The 21093-nt window shown below is 46.8% G+C and overlaps 2 protein-coding genes across 8 annotated transcripts in view; both read left to right on the top strand.

Annotated features, from left to right (window-relative positions):
- Positions 1 to 4052, top strand: part of GNB1 (G protein subunit beta 1) — a 54110-nt gene extending 50058 nt beyond the window's left edge. The window contains 2 exon segments of the mRNA XM_014582360.1: positions 1854 to 1969; positions 2229 to 4052. Coding sequence (XP_014437846.1) covers positions 1854 to 1960 — 107 coding nt within the window. The 3' untranslated portion in view covers positions 1961 to 1969; positions 2229 to 4052.
- Positions 4053 to 9383: 5331 nt separating this feature from the next.
- The window catches only part of NADK (NAD kinase), a 51957-nt gene continuing 40247 nt past the window's right edge, over positions 9384 to 21093 (top strand). The window contains exons 1-4 of one of the 7 annotated variants that reach the window (XM_027766546.1): positions 9384 to 9513; positions 9714 to 9969; positions 10149 to 10348; positions 17351 to 17523. In XM_027766546.1, coding sequence (XP_027622347.1) covers positions 17459 to 17523 — 65 coding nt within the window. In that variant the 5' untranslated portion in view covers positions 9384 to 9513; positions 9714 to 9969; positions 10149 to 10348; positions 17351 to 17458. Of the gene's footprint in view, positions 9514 to 9713; positions 10349 to 10389; positions 10984 to 11014; positions 11417 to 11498; positions 11596 to 17350; positions 17524 to 21093 lie in introns of those variants that run through there. The other 6 variants (XM_027766547.1, XM_027766550.1, XM_014582344.2 and 3 more) reach the window with 6 other exon arrangements.

The following is a 21093-nucleotide window of genomic DNA, read 5'->3' as shown; positions in this document are numbered from 1 at the left end:
GTGACTTTCCAGCTGAAAGTCTGAGCTTTGCATATAAAAGGCAGGTGTGCTATTACTGTCGAGTGTATTAAAGCACAAGTTTATGGAAGATTAGAACTTCCTTATTAAGAATGGATATTGGGGGGGGCCAGCAGATGGCATAGTGGTTATGTCGCTGGACTCTCACATAACTGACCACAGTTTGAATCCCAGACCCAGTGGCTTCAAACTCACACCAGTGTGTGTATGTGCATGCCCAAGATCCCAGGAGGAGAAGGGATCACAGTATGGCCATATTCCCCAAGGATGTCTCTTCACTTTCCCTCTCATTGTCCGTCTCTGTTTCTTTCTTTCTTTTTTTTTTTTTTTTGGAGAGGTTCTTGTTACAGGACATGTGCAATCGCCAGACAGGCAGAGAGACAGAAAGCGAGAAATCACCCCCCCAGAGGGCATGGCCACACTGCAATCCCTTCTCCTCCATTCTCCTCTCGGGATCTTGGGCACGCACACATGCACATGTGCCCGGCGTTGAATTTAAGCCACTGGGTCCGGGACTTGAACCGTGGTCGACTACATGGGAGTCCAGCGACATAGCCATTATACTAACTGCTGGTCCCTGTCTGTCTCTGTTTCTCTCTCTCTGGCGAGAGCACTCACCCTAAAGCAAAAACCTCTCAAAAAAAAGAGAGGAAGGAAGGAAGGAAAGATGGATGGACAGACATTTGAGCTTTTGACTTTGAAAAATGTTGATATTTTTAGGATTTATTTTTTAGCTCCATTAATCTCTGAACTTCCGAGGATAGAAAAGAGGGAGCATGACTTATGAGACATACCATGACTCTCGCTTCTGAATGGATGCTACTCTTAACCTCGTAGTTTAATGCTATTTCTCCCCTGTCCAAATGGATCAGGTCAGAGCCATTTTTGTCAGTCTCCTGCAGTCACGGGGTAGTAGAGGGCTGTGGAGTCAGCCTAGACCAAGGCAGCTAGCACTGAACTCCACTGTGGCATGAGAGCTACAGGAGGTGGAGGGGATTTTTCTGAAACTAGTCTCCAGACCCCTCCAGGAAAAAGAGTATTCTGTCTGGTGATGATCTGGGTGATTGTCCCCTCCTGTTGGTACAATCAACAGGAGGCCCACTGGCCCTTTGGTCACTTTGCAATAGTTCCTAGGGTCTCAGCAGTTCTCAGTCCTCGCCATGTATGCTTGTTGTGTTGTACATTGTGTTGTTTGGGAGCTGTTTTGGTTTTTTTGATTGGAGGTTTTGATGAATTTTTCTTTTCTTTTTAAAGAATTATTTTATTTAACTTATTTATTTTAATTTGACCAGAGAAGGAGAGGGAAACAGAGAGAGGTGAAAGCAAGTCACCAGGTCTGGGACTTGAACTACAGTTGGCCATGTGAGAGAGTCTAGCACCCCTAACCACCATGCCACCTGCTGTCTCCTGGATTTTTCATTTAAGCATCTTCAGTGAGTGCTCAGAAGCCAGTATAAAGACTCTAGGTTATTATCATGTGCATAACCTTGCTACTTGGTCATCTTAAGAGGCTTAAGACGAAGCTCTTGAGTGGATTGTGTTTACTGGGAACACATGCCTATGTCCATAGGTGCATCCATGTTGTTTTTGGAGAAGAATATAGTGGTGTCTACTCTCCTTTAACAAGATTGGTGATGTACTTAGTTTACTGCCACTCAAACCTTTCCTCCCTTTCTAATATCCTTTCCTTGCTACTTGAGGCATTGTAGGGGCTTGTCTGTGGGGGGGTTCTGTGTCTCGTTTCATCAGAGAAAAGCTATTTAGCCCTTGTTAGAGCATCATACACATATGAGACACCTGGGCCTCAGAGTGACCGTGCCACTGTTTGTTCTCAGGTGTCTTGGCTGGGCACGACAACCGCGTCAGCTGCCTGGGGGTGACTGACGATGGCATGGCTGTGGCAACGGGGTCCTGGGATAGCTTCCTCAAGATCTGGAACTAATGCCAGTAGGTAATGGAGAACCCCAAATGCCTATCCCTAAGCCGTACGTATTTCTCCTGAAACACAAGAAGTTGTGATTTGTGGTTTCTAGATTAATTTTAATGTAGCCTTGATTTGACATTGTAACAAGTAAACTTTACGTAGAGCTGAAGCAAAGTGCCCCCCAGCTACAAACACTGATGTAGATGTGGAAAGAGCAGTAGCACTAATCACATGTCTGAATGTAGACCATTGCTTTTTACATTTATGTAAACTCTGTTTAAAACAGCAGGTGGACGCCATGGTGACTGGAAGCCCATTCCAACCTTGAAGCGTTGCAGTGATAGCATATTCCATCCAACCGTACTAACGTGGACCCCCTACACCTCCCCTCAGAACTTCAAAAGGGCAAGATCTTTTTTCCTTCACTTATTGCTGAAACCAAGAGCACAATTCCCATTAAGAGAAGGATCTCTGTGCTGTAAACTAAAACAAATTGTGCATTCCTTCCGGGGCCATTGTCTTTGTTTTTTTTTTGTTTTTCTTCTTGTCTTGAATGAATTTTCAAAGGAAATACTATAATAAAAATGTTATCCAGAAGGTAAACTTGAGTGTAATTGTGAGACAGACACACCTTTTCACTAGTTTATTTGAATTTTAGACCAGTGATCCTGTTTTGTGATGTTCATGCAAAACAAGTTGAGGACTTTATCTTGTAATCGTTTCTAAATTTCAAGTTGTGTTTGTAGCAAGATTTTGGAAGCATTCATATTTCTTTTTTAAAAATATATTCCTTTCTGTTCAATAGCTAAACAGAACCAGAGAGTCCAGGGCAGCCTCTCTGATATTGTCAATGATGTAAATTTAGTCCCTGGTTCTTTTTACTTTCTGTCTCGTGTCACAGATAATTGTTGCACACAAACATGATATAGAAAGAGTAATGTTGAGGTAACCAAGCACATGCTGTTGATGGTCTTGAATGTGCGATCAAGGAATTCTTCACCTTTTCTGGATAGTAAATTCAAATCCAGCACACCCTTTCCTCCAAACCCATCCTCCTTACCTTCTCAATTCAGTTTTTAACTTTACCTTGGGTTTCCTTGTGAAGTTGGAGGGAAGTTTATAATAGCCTAACACTACCCCACCCCACCCTCAACTACCAGGAACCTCTGTTTTCAAGAGAGATGCCTGTCCTGTGCTTGGATAGTCAGTCAGTCAGTCAATTATTTGTGTATGAAACAATGTACAAATCAATGTTTTGAAAATAATGATCTCAGACTTTCTAAGTTAAATTTTAAAAAATTTGATTGTTTGCCATATTGGGTGGGTTTACTCTTAGAATCGCATGCTGTAGAAATGCTCAAAAGTGCATATAGGACTCAGTCCTTAGATGTTCTTTTTCTTTTAAGAAATAACCTCTTACAGTTGTAACCATTGCGGCGCTATCCACTTATTGTTGCTACTCTGTGCACACATATCGGAAGCAGTACAATAAGCAGCTCTACACGCTTGAGTAGCGGGATAAGTTCTTCTTTTCTTTATTTCTTTTAAAACAAAAAGCAGTCCTGTTGCAAACGATTGCTGTTGGATTCTGAGGGGGGGAGGGAGGGAGGGAGGGAGGGAGAAGGGGGGGAGAGCCTGCCCTTCCTCTGTATCAATTCCTCATGGCCTGTCTCTCCCATAGAACAAGCCTTTTGCATCTGAGGCAGATCATTTTTATAATATGCAGATTTTCCTGGTTTTCATTTTAAGTCCAGTGTTCAGCAGCAGCGTTTGGACAGCAGTGTTCTGTGGACCCTCCTGCTCCCCCCTGTTCCCCCAGCGCCCCTCCATAGCAGCAGTAGTGGCTTCTCCATCCTGTTTTCTGCAACATCCTGTACAAAACTGTGCTGTGACTGTGCGGTAGGCCTGGATCTGGCAAAGAGAATAAAAACGAAACCCTTTCTTTCTCCTCCCATCAAACAACTCTGTAGAGCTCTCTGCACCCTTTACCTTTTCACCTTTTGTATTTAATTTTAAAGTCAGTGTACTGCAAGGAAGCTGGATGCAAGATAGATACTATATTAAACTGTACTGTTATTTAAGATGTAATAAAGCAGTTTGACATGATGGACTTTGGTGTGGTGATTATTTGCGGGTCCATCCCAGTTAATGGATGCAGCTGCCATCCCTTGGCTCCCCTGCTGCTGAGAGTGCCGACAGTCAAACCAGTCAGTGCCTTGACCTCCTGCGTCACAGAGCATCCACAGAAGGAGATTGTGGCTCCTCAGAGAGGCTCCTGGGAAGCTATACTCACAGGCCTGCCAAACCACGAAGTCTAACCCCACCTCCCAGGCCCTCCAGGGCAGGCAGCTTTTCCTTACTCAGACCCTTGCCAAGGTACCTGGGAAGTCTCCCTAGAATAGCTGCCCTGCCATTCATTCTTCTTGACTTACACCAACCTAGCTACCTCCTTTCTCTTCCCTAAAATACCTGGGGTATCTCACTTAGACACACTTTGCTTCTGACTAAAGTTTCATCTCACCCTGAATAAAAGAACTGGATCTTCTAAGAAAAAAATGAGCACCTGCCACAAAAGTGAAAGCACTGGACTGTATATTAACCAAGAAGGGCATTCCTTCCAGGGTGCAGGATCTCATCTCTTCCTTGTTTGCTAGGCTAAAACACAGGATTTTCTTTTTTCTTTCTTTTCTTTTCTTTTTCTTTTTTTTGAGAGGTTTTTGCTATAGGGCGTGTGCGCTCACCAGACAGACACAGACAGACAGAAGGCAAGAAATCACCCTCTAGGGGGGATGGCCACACCGTAATCAATCCCCTCTCCTCCATAAGTGAAGGTGGCTCTCAGTGGAAAGTATTCCAGCCTGAGACTCCTTTTACTGATTATCAGCAAAGAAACAGCAGCAGAGATGGTCGCACTTGGGATGGGAAGCCTGGCTGCATTTGCTGTTCCAAGGAAAGTGTGAGGGAACCTATAGAGCCCCTGGTCTTACTGCTGTCACTGTTGGATGTGTTTCTGATGGGACCAGTGATGTCCATTGCCACCTTTCTTTAAAAGAGTGTTTTATTACTTTTGTTTAAATTTTCTGTAGGACATGGGTGTTCACAGAGAGCGCAAGCGAGCAAGTGAGAAAGCAAGCCATCAGGTCTAGGACTTGAACCACGGTCAGTCATGTGGGAGTCCAGCACCTTAACCACCATGCTACCTGCTGCCCCCATTGCCATCTCTTTTAGAAACAGCTGTTCTAACAAGTGACTACACAATACTGGCTCCTGGGTGGGGCAACCTGGAACCTTTTTAGACTGCTAAGGTGGGAGCCCTGCGTCACAGACCATCCACAGAAGGAGATTGTGGCTCCTCAGAGAGGCTCCTGGGAAGCTATACTCACAGGCCTGCCAAACCACGAAGTCTAACCCCACCTCCCAGGCCCTCCAGGGCAGGCAGCTTTTCCTTACTCAGACCCTTGCCAAGGTACCTGGGAAGTCTCCCTAGAATAGCTGCCCTGCCATTCATTCTTCTTGACTTACACCAACCTAGCTACCTCCTTTCTCTTCCCTAAAATACCTGGGGTATCTCACTTAGACACACTTTGCTTCTGACTAAAGTTTCATCTCACCCTGAATAAAAGAACTGGATCTTCTAAGAAAAAAATGAGCACCTGCCACAAAAGTGAAAGCACTGGACTGTATATTAACCAAGAAGGGCATTCCTTCCAGGGTGCAGGATCTCATCTCTTCCTTGTTTGCTAGGCTAAAACACAGGATTTTCTTTTTTCTTTCTTTTCTTTTCTTTTTCTTTTTTTTGAGAGGTTTTTGCTATAGGGCGTGTGCGCTCACCAGACAGACACAGACAGACAGAAGGCAAGAAATCACCCTCTAGGGGGGATGGCCACACCGTAATCAATCCCCTCTCCTCCATAAGTGAAGGTGGCTCTCAGTGGAAAGTATTCCAGCCTGAGACTCCTTTTACTGATTATCAGCAAAGAAACAGCAGCAGAGATGGTCGCACTTGGGATGGGAAGCCTGGCTGCATTTGCTGTTCCAAGGAAAGTGTGAGGGAACCTATAGAGCCCCTGGTCTTACTGCTGTCACTGTTGGATGTGTTTCTGATGGGACCAGTGATGTCCATTGCCACCTTTCTTTAAAAGAGTGTTTTATTACTTTTGTTTAAATTTTCTGTAGGACATGGGTGTTCACAGAGAGCGCAAGCGAGCAAGTGAGAAAGCAAGCCATCAGGTCTAGGACTTGAACCACGGTCAGTCATGTGGGAGTCCAGCACCTTAACCACCATGCTACCTGCTGCCCCCATTGCCATCTCTTTTAGAAACAGCTGTTCTAACAAGTGACTACACAATACTGGCTCCTGGGTGGGGCAACCTGGAACCTTTTTAGACTGCTAAGGTGGGAGTGATTGGCAGGCTGAATAGGGTGGGTTTGCCTGGCTTCACCCTCCTCCCCCACTTCTCCCTGAAATAAATCTGTTCTTCAAGGTGCATTAATTTTTTGCAAGGTTTAACCCTGCCAGCTTTCCTAGAAAAAGACAGACAAAATGTTAGAGAGCACCCCACCCCCACCCCAGGCAAAAGGTGAAATATGTGAGCCTTAGCAAGTACCAGCTGCTACTTCACCATTTTCACTTTCTCTCTTCAGTAATGACCATTTTTGTCCGTGCCCTAGCCTGGCACCCAGTGAGAACCTGGGATGTGGCCTCCTCATTAGAAGAGCCAGGAGCTGATGAGGGCCCCTTCCTGGAACATGAAGGCTAATTTTCTTAGTAAAGCAGTCACAGATACTAGGTACCAAATAATGGGCATTTGGGCAGAGGCACTAGCCAGAGCAATATGGGGAGCAAAGGATAAGTCCATACTGGTTGAGAGGAAGTGCTGCCATTCCAGACATCATGCACAAAACTTGGTTTGCACAGACTGTATGAAATGCCTAAGGCAGGAGTAGCATCCCGTACCACTTGCACCTCCACAGTGGGAGGTCCGAGATGCACTCTTGCCGCCTTTGAGTTTCTTCCTTCCTGCATGGGCCACAGGCAGAGGAGGGACCTGTTGGCAGCCAGCTGCCCAGTTCCAAGCTGTTTCCCTATAGCCTGCTTGGTCCCCGTTTGACTAGGAGGCTGATGGCCACTCCTATCTGCTCCATACCATGGGGATCCTCACCCTGCTTGCTTGCACTACCCTTGTGTGTCTATTCTGGCAGAGCAAGGATTCCCTTCTGTACAGTGGCAGTGCCCCTGGGTCCTGCAGTTCTGCCATCATGCCATTCCCCCACCAGCCCAGGCGAGCCAGAGCACTGGAGAAAGGGGTTGTTTAGGGCAAGTGAGCTCACCCAAAAGGCCCACCCCCACTGGCATCACCAACCCCGAGCCTTGCCCAGAGGTCATTGGCCAACTCTGCCCCTTCTCTTCACTGGATGATTGATCTTGGGCAAATTACCTGGTCCCTGTGCCTCTGGATCCATGTGGAAAATGTGGACAGTAAAAGTGCTTCTCACAGACTTGTGAAGATGTGAGTCCCTGTGTGTACCAGGCAGAGTAAACCCACAGATTACTATCAGTGTCTTTCCAACCCCACCCACACCCCTGGCTTATGTTACTTCAGGGTCTCTATGCCTGCTGTTCACTGCTTGAGGATGGTTGTCCATGAGCACTCCTGGTCAAAACTATACCCTAGCCCTTGGGGGCCAGCAAGTGGCATGGTGGTTAAAGTGCTGGACACTCCCACATGACCTATCATGGTTCCAGTCCTGGACCTGGTGGCTTGCTTTGTCACTTCCCCCTCTCTCTGGTCAAATTAAAATAAATGAATCAATAAAATGAAATCTTTAATTAAAAAAAAAAAAAAACTATACCCTGACCCTCTTTGCTGCCCCAGTTCTACTAGTCAGCTTGTTTCACCAAAAGATGACAGGCCTGTTTCCTTCTCTGCTGAAGTCTGCCTAGCACATGGCAGGAATTCAGAAACAAGGCTTGCCCTCCCAAAAATAGGACTGCCAAATGGGCAGTTCTGGACACTGACCTGTGGGGAGGGTATATATTTGGTTGTCATGGTGTATTTTTACATAGACTTTTCCTACAGTCTAATATAAAGTCTAGTAGGAGGGCCCCCGTCCTGCCTCTCAGGTCCAGAAAGCTGGGCCTAGCCAGTGCCAGGTGTGCTGGCTGGAGAATAGAGAACCTCAGGATAGCCTGTGACACTCACGTCCACCCGAGCCTCAGTCCCTCCAGGTCACCTAACACCCTGAATCTTAGCCACTTCCCCTTTGGGCGCCTGGCAGCTTGTTTACTCCATCCAGACCAACAGAAGCTAACTTTCCTCCCTCACAGAACTGGGAATAGTACCCCAAGGAAGTGCAGCCCACATGGGGTGGGGGGGGCGGTTAGAGGGGTGTGCTCCCCTGCCCTGCACCTAAATGGCAAAGAGTCCAGTACTGGGAGGCAGATCCACTCTGCTCCACTCCAAGGACCTGGCTCCCCTGTTTCTCCCTTCACCTCCATCCCTGCTGGTCTCCATCATTCAACCCTCAGATGAGGGTGGGTCCAGGTTTTGGAGGATCTGAAGCATAAACAATATGGGGACCATTGTTAAGAGAAAATTACTGAAAAAATGACAAAGTCTGCAACAACTATTAATATAAGCAGTGGCTATCAGGGAGTTTGGAAAAAGGGCTGATTGTGTTGCCAGAACCTTATTCCGGGAGGAAAGGGAGCCTTTCCTGATTCCCCAGCCCCTCTAAAGTAGAACCCCTCTCCTTTGTATTTGATCTGGCACGGATCTCTTTAGACTCACCCCCCTCCACCCCAGCCTTTGTCCCTGCAGTTGGGATGTCCCTCCCCTTCAGACTCAGTCCAAGTGAAACTGCCTCTGGTGGGAAACTTCTGGGTACCCTAAGGCTCCCCTCCTAAGCTTTGGCCTTAGTTACTGGTAGTGAGTTCTGGGGTGAGGGGTGGGTTTGAACTCTTGGTCCCTGAGTCCCCGAGGCCTGCTTAGAGAAATTGCACAATCAAGGTCAGCTGAAGGAAGTCACAACCCTTGTTTTCTCATCTTTGAAATGGAGAACTGCTCTTGTCAGCAGTCCTGGGTTGATCAACTGTTCCCATGGTTACAGACTGGGCACCTGCCTGAAGACCCTTTAGAGGCATACAGGAAGGGTGCTTGCTGTGTGACCTTGGGCTGGGTGCCTCTACAGAAGTGGATGACTGCCCTCACTCTAGAAGGTTCTCCAGAGGTCTGGCCCAGAGCCTAGCAGTTCAACTGGCTCAATCTCTATCAAGGATTATTATGCTAATGTTTACAGCAGCTCAAGGATTCTCATTCAGTGGGTGTGGCTGATGCTAACTTTGAGGAAGCAGCTGGGTATACAAAATAACCCATGAGGAAGTTACAAGTTTAAGAAATACCCCCAAATTCCCGCCATCCTCACCCCCCTTCTCATTTGCCCTGGTGTCCCTCACTGAACAGTGATCAGGGACAGCAGTGAAATCCTTTCCAGGAAAACAGCCAGGCCACATCCCAGGTCTCTGGACCAGGCCCCAGGAGTCCCAGCTGACAGCTGCCTGACCAGAGCAGGTATTGGGTTTGGGTAAGGCTTGGGGACCCAGCTGCTGAAGGGTGCTGTGTGTGATGACCTACTCCAGAGAACTCAAGACTACAAGGCCCGAGGGCTCCAAATGGGGGAAGACAGAGTGGATGTTTGTGATCAGTGGATGGTTTTGGGGGAGCCAGGTTAGAGAAGCACTTGGTTTACTGCAGGGTTTAATCTCCTACAGGAATACTGCCTCAGTTGTGACCCCAGGAGCGGAAGAGCCCCACATGTTGGGACAATGCATTAAGTCTGAGGGAGGCCCAATGTGTCTGGACCACAGCCCACAGCTCCACTAGAAGCTACAAAGCCAGCTCTTGTGACCCTAATCCCTTCCCTTCTGGGCCCTCCAGCTGGTGGTTGCAGCACACACTATTCTACGGTCACCCTCAAGGAGCTCCAAGCCCATATCCCCAAGGTCGTGGTACAGAAAGCAGTTTGAGGTGGGTGTGAGGAGGCCCTGGTGGTTGCAGGGCAGGCCAAGAACGCCTTTATCCCAGGCAGAGGTCCCGACTTCGTCCAGAAGCCTCAGGGATCTTACTTAGTACAGTTGCAGCTACTTCACTGAGTTTTGGTTCTCAAATCCTGTTTGGTCCAAGACGTGTCACATCTGTTAATTAAGGGATCAGCGGTGGGCGGCGCCTCCCTGTAGAGGGGCACCTGGCTCCCCAGCCTTGGCCCAAGTGGACCGGGAGATCCCACCGGCAGTAGAGGTGAGAGGGGAAGTGGAACAAGACGCCGGGCAGTGGGGCAAGGGTCTGGCGGCCTCGGACGCAATCGAAAGGTGGCTGGAGGACGCGGGGGACGCTTCGGACTGAACAGGTGAGTGGAATCCATGAGTTGCAACCCTCGGAGTGCCAGTCCTTCCTCCGCACCGGGCCGTCCTTCTGCCCACCCCTCCATTGCCCGTTCTTCCCCTTGGGCAGTCCCTTTTTATCACGGCTGTTTTTCCCTTTCCCCGATTGTTTCCCCGGCTCCTCCTGGCTGCCCTCTCCCGACCACCACCTGCTGACAAGTCCCATGGCCTCAGGCAAACTACCCCTGCTAGGACGCCCAGCTTCCCCTTTACCCTGTTCCCTCAGGGCCCCCGCCCCTTTTACCCCTTCCAGGCCAACCAGGCCCTAGCAAGCCGCACCTGCTTCCCAGACCCCTGCTTCTCCCTCCCTGTCCCTGGTCCGTAACTCAGCGCACGGAGCCTGTGCGCCAGTCTGGCTGGGTGACTCCCTGGGCCCCCACGTGTGCGGCGGCGCAGCAGGACGCATGCGCGGCGCGCGAGCCTGCGCACTGAGCAGCCGCGGCGCATTGCTGCTCGGCGGCGCCGGCGCCGGGATCTGGGCGGCCATGGGGCAGCGGGCAGCTGGAGCGCCAAGGGCCAGGTAGCGACGGCTAGCGGCGGCGGGCCCCGAGGGCTAGGCCCGGCATGTAGATTCCCCCGCAGGCACCCGCAGCAACGAACGGTGAGTGCGCGGTCTCGCCCCACCCACTGCCTGGGGTTGCCGACTGCTTGCGGTCACTCGCCACCCACCGGCGCGGGGAGGCCTGGCGCACCGGAGGCCGGTGGCTGGAGCGGACGTCTGGGCTCGGGAGCACCCGGCGGGCCCTGCCATCTGCCCTGAGGTGGACACCGACGAGGCTTACTTGCCGCCCCTCCATCTGAACATGGTGACGGCTCCAGCCCAGGACAGTGCGCGGCCTTGGAGACAGGCCTTGCAGGACGCTGCTGTCCGGCCTCGCTCTCGCCGGGCGCAGTGGGGCCGCTGGGCCTGGACTTTACTCCCTCAGTAGATAGCTGCTAGGGCGGCTTGGATTTCCCGTGTCGGGCTTCTGCGGTGATTTAAGTAAACCTTTGACATATGGAAGATTAGAGGACCCAAATCTAGTGGGAAAGTGGTGAGTTAAGGATTTTATAAAGTAGTATTGGCATGTAATTCTCTAAAAACATACTTTTAACTTAGTGCCCACTACTTGTCAGAAAATTCCAAAGTCCTCTCAAAAGTCTCCGGTGCTGTTCCAAAGTCCTCTCAAAAGTCTCTGGCGATGTTCCTAGAGGCGCCACCCACAGCCCAGAGGTTAGTAGCCACTGGCCCGTGGTCTTGGATTCTGAGTCATTTTCTTTCATAATTGTGGGAACAGGGAGTGCCCAGCTCAGCTGTCTGAAGGCCTGCTGAAGTTTTCCTTCCTTGGTCAAGGACACGCCTCCCCCTCCCCCCAGTCCCTTTTCCCTGTTGGCTCTGATTTTGAATAACAAGTTATTTTTTCTTTTCTGTTTTGGAACCCACTCTGTTTTTACATTCAAAACTTATTCATTCTTCTTGGCTTTTGATGGGACTGCAGTACATTTTAAAACTGTATTCATTTGTTCCATGTGTCTCATTGTCTGAACCTGACATGTTATTTAACATCTTTCTAGATAGTATCCTTCAAGGACTCACTCCCCTAAATATTGTCCTCCCAAGCCTCAAGACTTTCTGCCTTCCTGAAGCTTCTTTTTTTTTAATAATTATTTAATTTTATTTATTCATTCATTTATTTTAATTTGACCAGAAAGAGAGAGTGAGAAAGCAAACTGCCAGGTCCGGGATTCGAACCGTGGTCAGCCATGTGGGAATGTCCCGCACCTTAACCACCACGCCACCTGCTGGTCCCCCTTCTTGAAACTTCTGTGTGTGGCCTGATTCCAAGCTATCTGGGGACAGCAACAGGTGTGAACACAGTACCTAACACAGTAGTTTTATTTTTTATTTTTTTTAAGAAGTATTTATTTAATTTTATTTATTCATTTTATTTTAATTTAACCAGAGAGAGACACAGAGAGAGAAAGTAAGAGAGAAGGAAAGAGAAAGCAAGCCACCAGGTCCAGGACTTGAACCGTGGTCAGCCATGTGGGAGTGTCCAGTGCCTTAACCACCATGCCACCTGCTAGTCCCCACATAGTAGTTTCATTTGTAAGTGACCTCCTAAGATGTTTCTTTCTTGGGGCCAGAAGGTGGCATAGTGGTTAAGGAGCAGGACTGCCACATGGTTGACTGCGGTTCGAGTCCTGGACCCAGCAGTTCAGAACTCATGTCAGTTGTGTCTGCATACATGCTCAAAATTCTGAGAGGAGAATGGAGAAGGAGGGATTGCCATGTGGCCATCTTCCCTTGTCGGTTGATTTCTTGCTTTCTGTCTGTCTCTCTGGTGAGTGCACGTACCCTATAGCAAAAATATCTCTAAAAATTTTTTTTAAAGGGGACTGGCAGGTGGCCTGGTGGTTAAGGGCTCTGGACTCCCACATGGCCAATTGTGGTTTAAGTCTCAGACCTGGTAACTTGCTTTCCTCACTTTCTCTCACTCTCACTCTCTTGCTCTGTCCCTCTCTGGTCAATTTAAATAAATAAATAAATAAATAAAGTTAAAATAATTCTTAAATTTTTTTTAAACTCTCAAAAAAACTTTCCTTTTTTATTTGTTTAATCTTTGAAATAAAAGATATTTTATGTTGTTAGTCAATTGGCTGCTGTTTGGTTCTTTTATTTATTTATTTTTTTGGAGAGGTTTTTACTGTAGGGTGCGTGCGCTCACCAGAAAGAGAGAGAGACAGACAGATAGAAAGCAAGAAGTTACTCCCCAGTGGGGATGGCCACGCCGCAATCCCTTCTCCATTTTCTTCTTGGGCACGCACACACACATACCCGGTGTGAGTTTAAGCCACCGGGTCCAGGACTCGAACCACAGTTGACTACATGGCAGTTCAGTAACATAGCCATTACACTAACTGCTGGTCCCTGCTGTTTGATTCTTAAAATAGCATTTTTCCCTAAAAACAGTTGCTGTAAGTTGATAGATTTACAGGGTAGCCCAAATTCCTGTTTAATTTGTAAATGATTATAATGAGAGTCCTGAGAAACTGGCAGAGACAAATAGCAGTTCTTTTGAAGTGAAGGTAGTTAACCAATAGGAGGAAAGTGGTGTTTGTGACTAAGTAAAACAGGACAATAAAAGTTGACTTTATTGATTTTAACAACTTGAAAGAAGTAGGTTTCACTTGAAGGATGAAGAGGCAGGTGTTACTTTATTGGGGTTTAAAGTTTTATGTCTTTATTACCTCAGAAGGATGATAGTACCATACCAAGAGGGAGCTGAGAGTATAGTCCCAGCACCTGGAAGAGGAGCCTTGGAATGGCAAGACTATACACCTTTGGCAGCAAGACCTCCAGTGGCTTCACTCTCTAGTCTTCTGACATCTGTTGACAGTCACTGCAATGGGTTTACCCATTCTGGACCACTGGGTATCAGTGATGGTTCAGCTTGTAACCCCAGGACTCTGTTTCTATTGTTGGTACCCAAGGCTTATCTTTTTGCAATATCTTCAGACCAGCAGATGGCACAATTGTTACATTGCTAGACTCCCATGTAGTTGACGGCTGTTCAGGTCTGGGACCCAGCACCTTAAAACTCACGCCAGGTGCGATGCCCAAGATCCCGAGAGGAGAATATAGGAGAAGGAATTGTGGTATGGCCAACCCCTCTCTGGGGGAGGTGATTTTTCACTTTCTATCTTTCTCTTTCCGGCGAGTGCTCGCATCCTGTAGCAAAAATCTCTTTCAAAAAAATAAATAAATGTTTGGTTTCTTTAGCCAATTGATGGAAAGTATTCAGAGAAAAGGGATGGAGGTTACTTAGGTGGTATGATGACTCCTTGCCCACTTTGTACAGCAGAAAGGTGGGGTGATACCTGGTCCCACTATTCAGAATTGTACATATCTTTGTTTTCCTTATTTGACCCAAGAATGTGGGTATGTTATCGGATGGGGACCTGAGCTGTGTTCTGTAATAACTTGGTTCTTTGAGTCCAGATTCCTAAGATGCAGGAAAAAATTACAAACAAGTAAAGTAGGAAAAGAGAAGTTTTTAATAGGGAAGTGAACATTTTTAACAGAAATTAATACACCCCAAAGCCAGAAAGGCACACAGGTGGGCAGCTGCCAGAGAAGGATAACTGCATTGAGAATGAGGTTAGGTATTAATTTTATTTGGGGATCATGTTGTGAATATTTAGGAGGGGAGGTCTGTCATTGCAGGCTTCTTTGTTTGAATTTGCGGGCTTCCATCTGTGCTTGGGTACTTTTCCCTCAGGTAAGGAGTTTGACGAATTTGATTGCCCAGTTACACATGCCCAGCGTGCACTTTGAAAGTATGACTGTCAGTGTAGGGATGATTTTGCCCGTATCAGTTCCTTGCCCTAAGTGGGAATTTGGATGTTGATCAAGCATCTCAGTAAGATACCTCTCTTTTAGCATCAGGAGTCTAGCTGTGGGTTCTAGCTGCAGTTCTTAGTAACGGTGACTGAAGGGTCAACTGTTCCCTTTGTTGGCATATTGGGACTCCCTGCTCATTGTTTCTACGTTAACAGAGACATGTCCTCAGAAAGCTCCTTTAAATCTGTAATCCTGTTAAGTTTATGTGTTCACAGGATTAGGCTCTCTAGTCCCATAGAACTTTCTAGAAGGTCTTTCTTAGTTTATATGCCACCAGTGTGAGTACCACTGTTATGACAGCCTTGCTAAAGTAGACATTGTGGGGGTTGTGGCAAGATGGATAATTTAATAGGCACTAAGGTTTTTTCTTTTCTTTTTAGATTTATTTACTTATAATTTTATTTATTATCATTATTTTTCCATTTCCAGAGAGAGACAGATAGAGAGAAAGAGTGAGTGAGAAAGCAAGCTGCCAGGTTTGGGACTTGAACCATGGTCTGCCATGTGGGAGTCTAGTGCCTCAACTACTATGCCACCTGCTGATCCCTAAGGTGTTTTCTAATTCAGTGTTAACTGAGTTGAACAATTTCCGATTTCTGTCACTAAATAAATTTTTCTATTTAATTCAGTGTTTCAACAAGTATTTGTTGAAAACCTGTTTTGATGAAACCTAGTCAGCTTAACTGGTAACCATAGTCCCCAGGATCCACCAGAGGCCCCAAAAGAAAAGTACCAGCTGGGAACCAGCAGTTAGCGTAATGGCTATGTCGCTGGACTCCCACGTAGTTGACAGCGGTTCGTGTCCCGGACCCGGTGGCTTAAAACTCACGCCGGGCGCGTGTGCGTGTGTGCCCAAGATCCTGAGAGAAGAATGGAGGAGAAGGGATTGCGGCGTGACCATCCCCCCTGGGGGGTGATTTCTCGCTTTCTGTCTCTATGTCTCTCTCTGTCTGTCTGGCGAGCACACGCACGCGCCCTACAGTGAAAATCTCTCCAAAAAAAAAAAGAAAGAAAAGTACCAGCTGAGGGGTCAACCTGCATGGGCCCCTTCTAGGTGGCATCACCATCAGGGGTCAAGCTGAATATACCTTTTCAATGACACAACTGCAGTGTGAAAGTTAAGAGTTCTTAAGGGGTTAACTCTATGGCCTGGTGGTTAAGGCAGCTGGACCCCACATGACAAGCCACATGGTTCAAGTCCTATACCCACTGGCGTGAGAAACACACTGGGCCTATGTGCGTATGTGCTCAAAATCCTGAAAGGGAGAAGAGAAGAAATTGAAGCATGACCATTTGTCATGGTGGGTGTCCCCTTCTTTCCCTGGTGAGTGCATATGCCCTCTAGCAGGAAAACAAAGCAAAATTAAAACAAACCAGTGTTTAGTACTAATAGATCCTGAAGAGTATACTACATACCTGAAACACCACCACCCCCCATCACATACTCTGAGGTAAGGGAGCCCAAGCAAGGAGAGAGAGAAGAAACCCATGGGCCAACACTTTTATTGGGTCTAAGGTGGTATTCAAATAAGTTTTCCACAGAAGCTTTGATCGGTGGGTTTAGAGCAAGCAGGTTCTAGTTCCATGAAGCCACATTGTGACTGAGAGGTGGTCACTTTAAATTGGTAGGGCAAGTGTTTGGTCCGTTTAAAGGAAGTAGCAGGGAAACAACCCAACCTAGCTAAGCAGGAGAGGTACTCATATTTTATCTCTGGCCACTGGCAGGAGCCATTCAAGTGGGATATAGTACTGGAAACTGTCCAGAGTAATGAAGCCCTGCTTCTGGTATGAAAAAGTTAAACATGTTTTAAAATGGATGCTGAAATAACATTAATTTTTCAGTACTCACTACAGAGCTCACACTGGACCTCATATATATTGTTTTTATTTGTGTGTGTGAAAGAAAGAGAGAGAGTGGTTCCATACCAGAGGCTCGAGGGATTCACTGAGGGTCTTGGAACGCATCCTGACCAATAAGGGGGAGCTACTATAAATAGAACTATATAGTGTGTGACCTTTGAGATTGACTTTTTTCTCTGAGCAAAATTATCCCAAACTGTTGTATGTATCAATAGTTTGTTCTTTTATTACAGAGTAGTATTTTGTTGTATGGGTTAACAGTTTAACCAATCAGTGGCGGAAAGACATTGGGCCAATTGCGGTTTAGGGCTGCTGCAAACAAAGCTGTGGTGAACGTTCAATTCAGATACATTCAGATGTCCATGTGAACATAAATTTTTATTTCTCTGGGATAAATGCCCAAGGTACAATTGCTGGGTTGTTTGTTTAGTTTTATGAGAAACTGCCAAATCATTTTCCAGAATGATTGTACCATTTTATGCTTCCACCATCAATGTATGGGTTATCTAGTTCTTGTAATCTCTCCAGCTTTTAGTTTTGTCACTATTTTTTATTTTAGCTATTTTGATAGGCTTTTAGTAATATTTCATTGTGGTTTTAACTTGCATTTCCTAATGGCTATGATGTCGAACATGTTTTTGTGCTTATTTACCATCCACATAATTCTCTTTGATCTGTTCATCTCTTTTATCCATTTTTAAAAATTTCTTCTTTCTTCTTTAAGTCTATTTCATCCATGAACAAAAGAGACAGAGAGACAGAGAAAGAGACAGAATCCTGAACAGAGTCTTGTTGCTACGGTCCACCCCACAAGCTCAGCCAGTCCCAGATAATGGGCACACGCCCATCCTCCTGTACTGAAGGAGCTCTCCGGATGCAAACTCAGAACCTTCCCATGTGAGTCAGCCTCGCAGAATTTTGTATTTTACCACTGCGCCACCATTTGTCCCCTTCTTTTGACCATTTTCTAATTGGATTGTTTGTTTTCTCACTGCTGAGTTTTCAAAGTTCCTAATCTATTCTAGATACCATTAGTTTGTTAGATATGTGACTCATAAATATTTTCTCCCAGTTTGTAGCTTATCTTTTCATTCTGTTAACAGGATCTTTTGTAGAGAAAAGTTCCTAATCTTTGTTGTTGTTGCTGCTGAGGGTACATTTGCTCACCAGAGAGAGACAGAAAGACACAAAGAGAAAGAGAGGGAACACCTCCCCAACAGGGCGTGGTCATACCATAAGCCTTTCTCCTCCTTTTCTCCATCCTGTTGGGGTTTGAGGCATGCATGTACACATGCCTGGCTGTACCGTGCTGCCCACAATAGACGACACTGTCGTCTCCGTGCTGTAACACTACGCTGCTTGCCCCGGCTCTCACTCCTTCACTCAGGAAACCCGTTCGGCTGTCCCCCCGGGTCGGGACACTTTTCTCCATCCTGTTGGGGTTTGAGGCATGCATGTACACATGCCTGGAGTGTTTTTCAGGCCTCTAGGGTCAAAATTCAAACCACAGTAAGCCCTTTTGGATTAGGCTCTGCTAACCATTAGGCTATAAGACCATGCATCCTGGTCATGCATGAATATACCCAGTATATCCCTAAACCTCCAGGGTCTGGATTTGAATTGCATTCGGCCCTATAAAATCTGGGTCCCTCTGCACAGCACTTGCCTTGAGTTGTTCTTTTTATGTCATGTCTGAAAAGTTTCTCTTGGGCCCAGGGCCTGGTGGTTAAGGGAGCCACAGGGCCAACTGAGTGGTTTGAATTCTGGCTCCAGATGATTGAAAATCACACTGGGTATGTATGTGTGCCCCAAATTCTGACAGGATGGGGAAATGGAGAAGAGATTGTGATGTGACCATACCTCATGGCAGGGGGGATGCTTTCTGCTTCTCTCTTTGTCTCTCACTGGCAAGTACACATGCCCTTTGGCAAATAATTACTAAATAAATAGTTTCTCTAACCCTCAGTCTTTTTTTTTTTTTTTTTTTGAAGAGGTTTTTGCTATAGGGCACGTGCACTCACCAGACAGAGACAGAAAGCGAGAAATCACCCCCCGGGGGGATGGCCACACCGCAATCCCTTCTCCTCTATTTTCATCTCGGGATCTTGGGCACGCACGTACACGCGCCTGGCATGAGTTTTCTTGGGAGAGGTTTTTTTTTTTTTTTTTTGCTATAGGGCGCGTGTGCTCACCAGACAGACGGTGAGAGACAGAAAGCAGGAAATCACCTCCCAGGGGGGATGGCCACGCCACAATCCCTTCTCCTCCATTCTCCCCTTGGGATCTTGGGCACACACGCATACGTGCCCGGCGTGAGTTTAACCCACCGGATCCGGGACTGGAACCGCGGTCGACTACGTGGGAGTCCACTGACATAGCCATTACGCTAACTGCTGGTCCCGCCTGGCATGAGTTTTAAGCCACCAGGTCTGGGACGTGAACCGCGGTCGACTACATTGGGAATCCAGCCACATAGCCATTACACTAACTGCTGGTCCCCTGGCGTGAGTTTTAAGCCACCATGGTCGACTACACGGGAGTCCAACAACATAGCCATTATGCTAACTGCTGGTCCCATCTAACCCTCAGTCTTGATGGTTTTCCACTTTCCTATGAAAATGTTATAGTTTATATTTTATATTTAACATAATCTATTTTGATCTACTTTAAATTAATTTTTGTTTAAAGTGTGAAATTTAGGTCAAGGGTTTGTTTTGCTTTTGTTTTGCCTGTGAGTGTGTAGTCACTCCAGTACCATTTGTTAAAAAAGGCTATCTTTCCTTCAGTGGATTGCTTTTGTACCTTTGTCAAAAAAAAAATCACTTGTGTATTTTTGCATGAGTCTATTTCTGGGTTCTCTCCTCTTTTCCATTCATCTATGTATCGATCTTCTACCAAATACCATACAGTATTGATTACTGTATCTATACATTAAGTCCAAACACCAGGCAGAGTCAGCTTTTTTTTTTGGAAAGGTTTTTGCTATAGGGCGCGTGCACTCACCAGACAGAGAGAGACATAGAGACAGAAAGCGAGAAATCACCCCCCAGGGGGGATGGTCACACCGCAGTCCCTTCTCCTCCATTCTCCTCTTGGGATCTTGGGCACGCACGCACACACGCCCGGCGTGAGTTTTAAGCCACCGGGTCTGGGACATGAACCGTGGTCGACTACGTGGGAGTCCAGCAACATAGCCATTACGCTAACTGCTGGTTCCCAGAGTCAGCCATTTTTTATTCCTCTTTTTAAAAATAGTTTTAGTTGGGCCAGCCTTGTGGCCTGGTGGTTAGAAGAGCTGAATCCCGCATGGCTGACTGTGCAGTATAAGTCCTGGTCCTAGCAGCTTGGGAAACATGCTGGGCTTATATACATACGTGTTCAAAAATCCTGACAAAATGGAGGAATGAAGGAGAAGGGACTGTGGTTTGACCCCATCCCATGGGGGTGCTTTCTCCCTCTCCCCTCCCTTTGTCTCTTTCTAATGAGTGCATGCACCATCTGGCAAATTTTTTTTCTTTTTTTTGGAGAGGTTTTTGCTATAGGGCGCATGCACTCGCCAGGAAGACAGAGAGACAGAGAGACAGAAAGCAAGAAATCACCCCCCAGGGGGATGGCCACTCCGCAATTCCTTCTCCTCCATTCTCCTCTCTAGATCTTGGGCATGCACGCGCACGCGCCTGGCGTTGAGTTTAAGCTACTGGGTCCAGAACTCGAAACACGGTCGACTGCATGGGATTCCAGCAACATAGCCATTACGCTAACTGCTGGTCCCCCCCATCTGGCAAATTTTTAAAAATTGTTTTAGGTATTATAGTTTGTTTGTCTTTCTCTATCTCTGTCTATATATCATGGCTTTCCCAACGACTATGTATATAGGTGATAGATAAATACATATAGATACAGATAGAGAGTCTTCAGGAAAGCCACGAGGTGTTTGTCTATTCAAAAATGCATCATGACTTTCCTGACTTTTTAAAAATTTATTTAGTTTTTACAGTTTTGCCATGGGGCATGTGTACTCACGAAGGAGAGACAGGGAAAATAAGAAATCGCCCCCTGGGGGGTTGACCATGCCCCCTTCTCCATTTTCCTTCCAGGGTTTGGGCATGCACACACATTCACCTTGTGTGATTTTTAAGCCACTAGGTCCCAGACTCAAACTATCTGTGTGGAATCCAGCCGCCTTAACCACACCACCCATTGGCCCGATTTTTTTTCTTTTTTCTGTTGATATGTTGGATTGCATTTATTGATTCAGCCTTGTATTTCTGCAATCAACCCCTCTTGGTGATTTGGTTTTGCCTTTTTATTCTCTGTGTGGGAGAAAGAAGAGTACAGGCCAGGGTGTGTGTGTGTGTGTGCTTGCCTGAGAGAGAAACAGACAGACTGCCAGAGAGAGAGAGGAGAGAGAAGGGGCGGGAGAGGTGAGAAAGGAGAGAGGAGGGGGAGAGAGAAGAGAGGGAAGGG

This window comes from Tupaia chinensis, unplaced genomic scaffold (assembly GCF_000334495.1).
Source record: "Tupaia chinensis unplaced genomic scaffold, TupChi_1.0 Scaffold143584_1, whole genome shotgun sequence".
NCBI classification, from domain to species: domain Eukaryota; kingdom Metazoa; phylum Chordata; class Mammalia; order Scandentia; family Tupaiidae; genus Tupaia; species Tupaia belangeri.
This window is presented reverse-complemented; position numbering and strand designations above follow the sequence as displayed.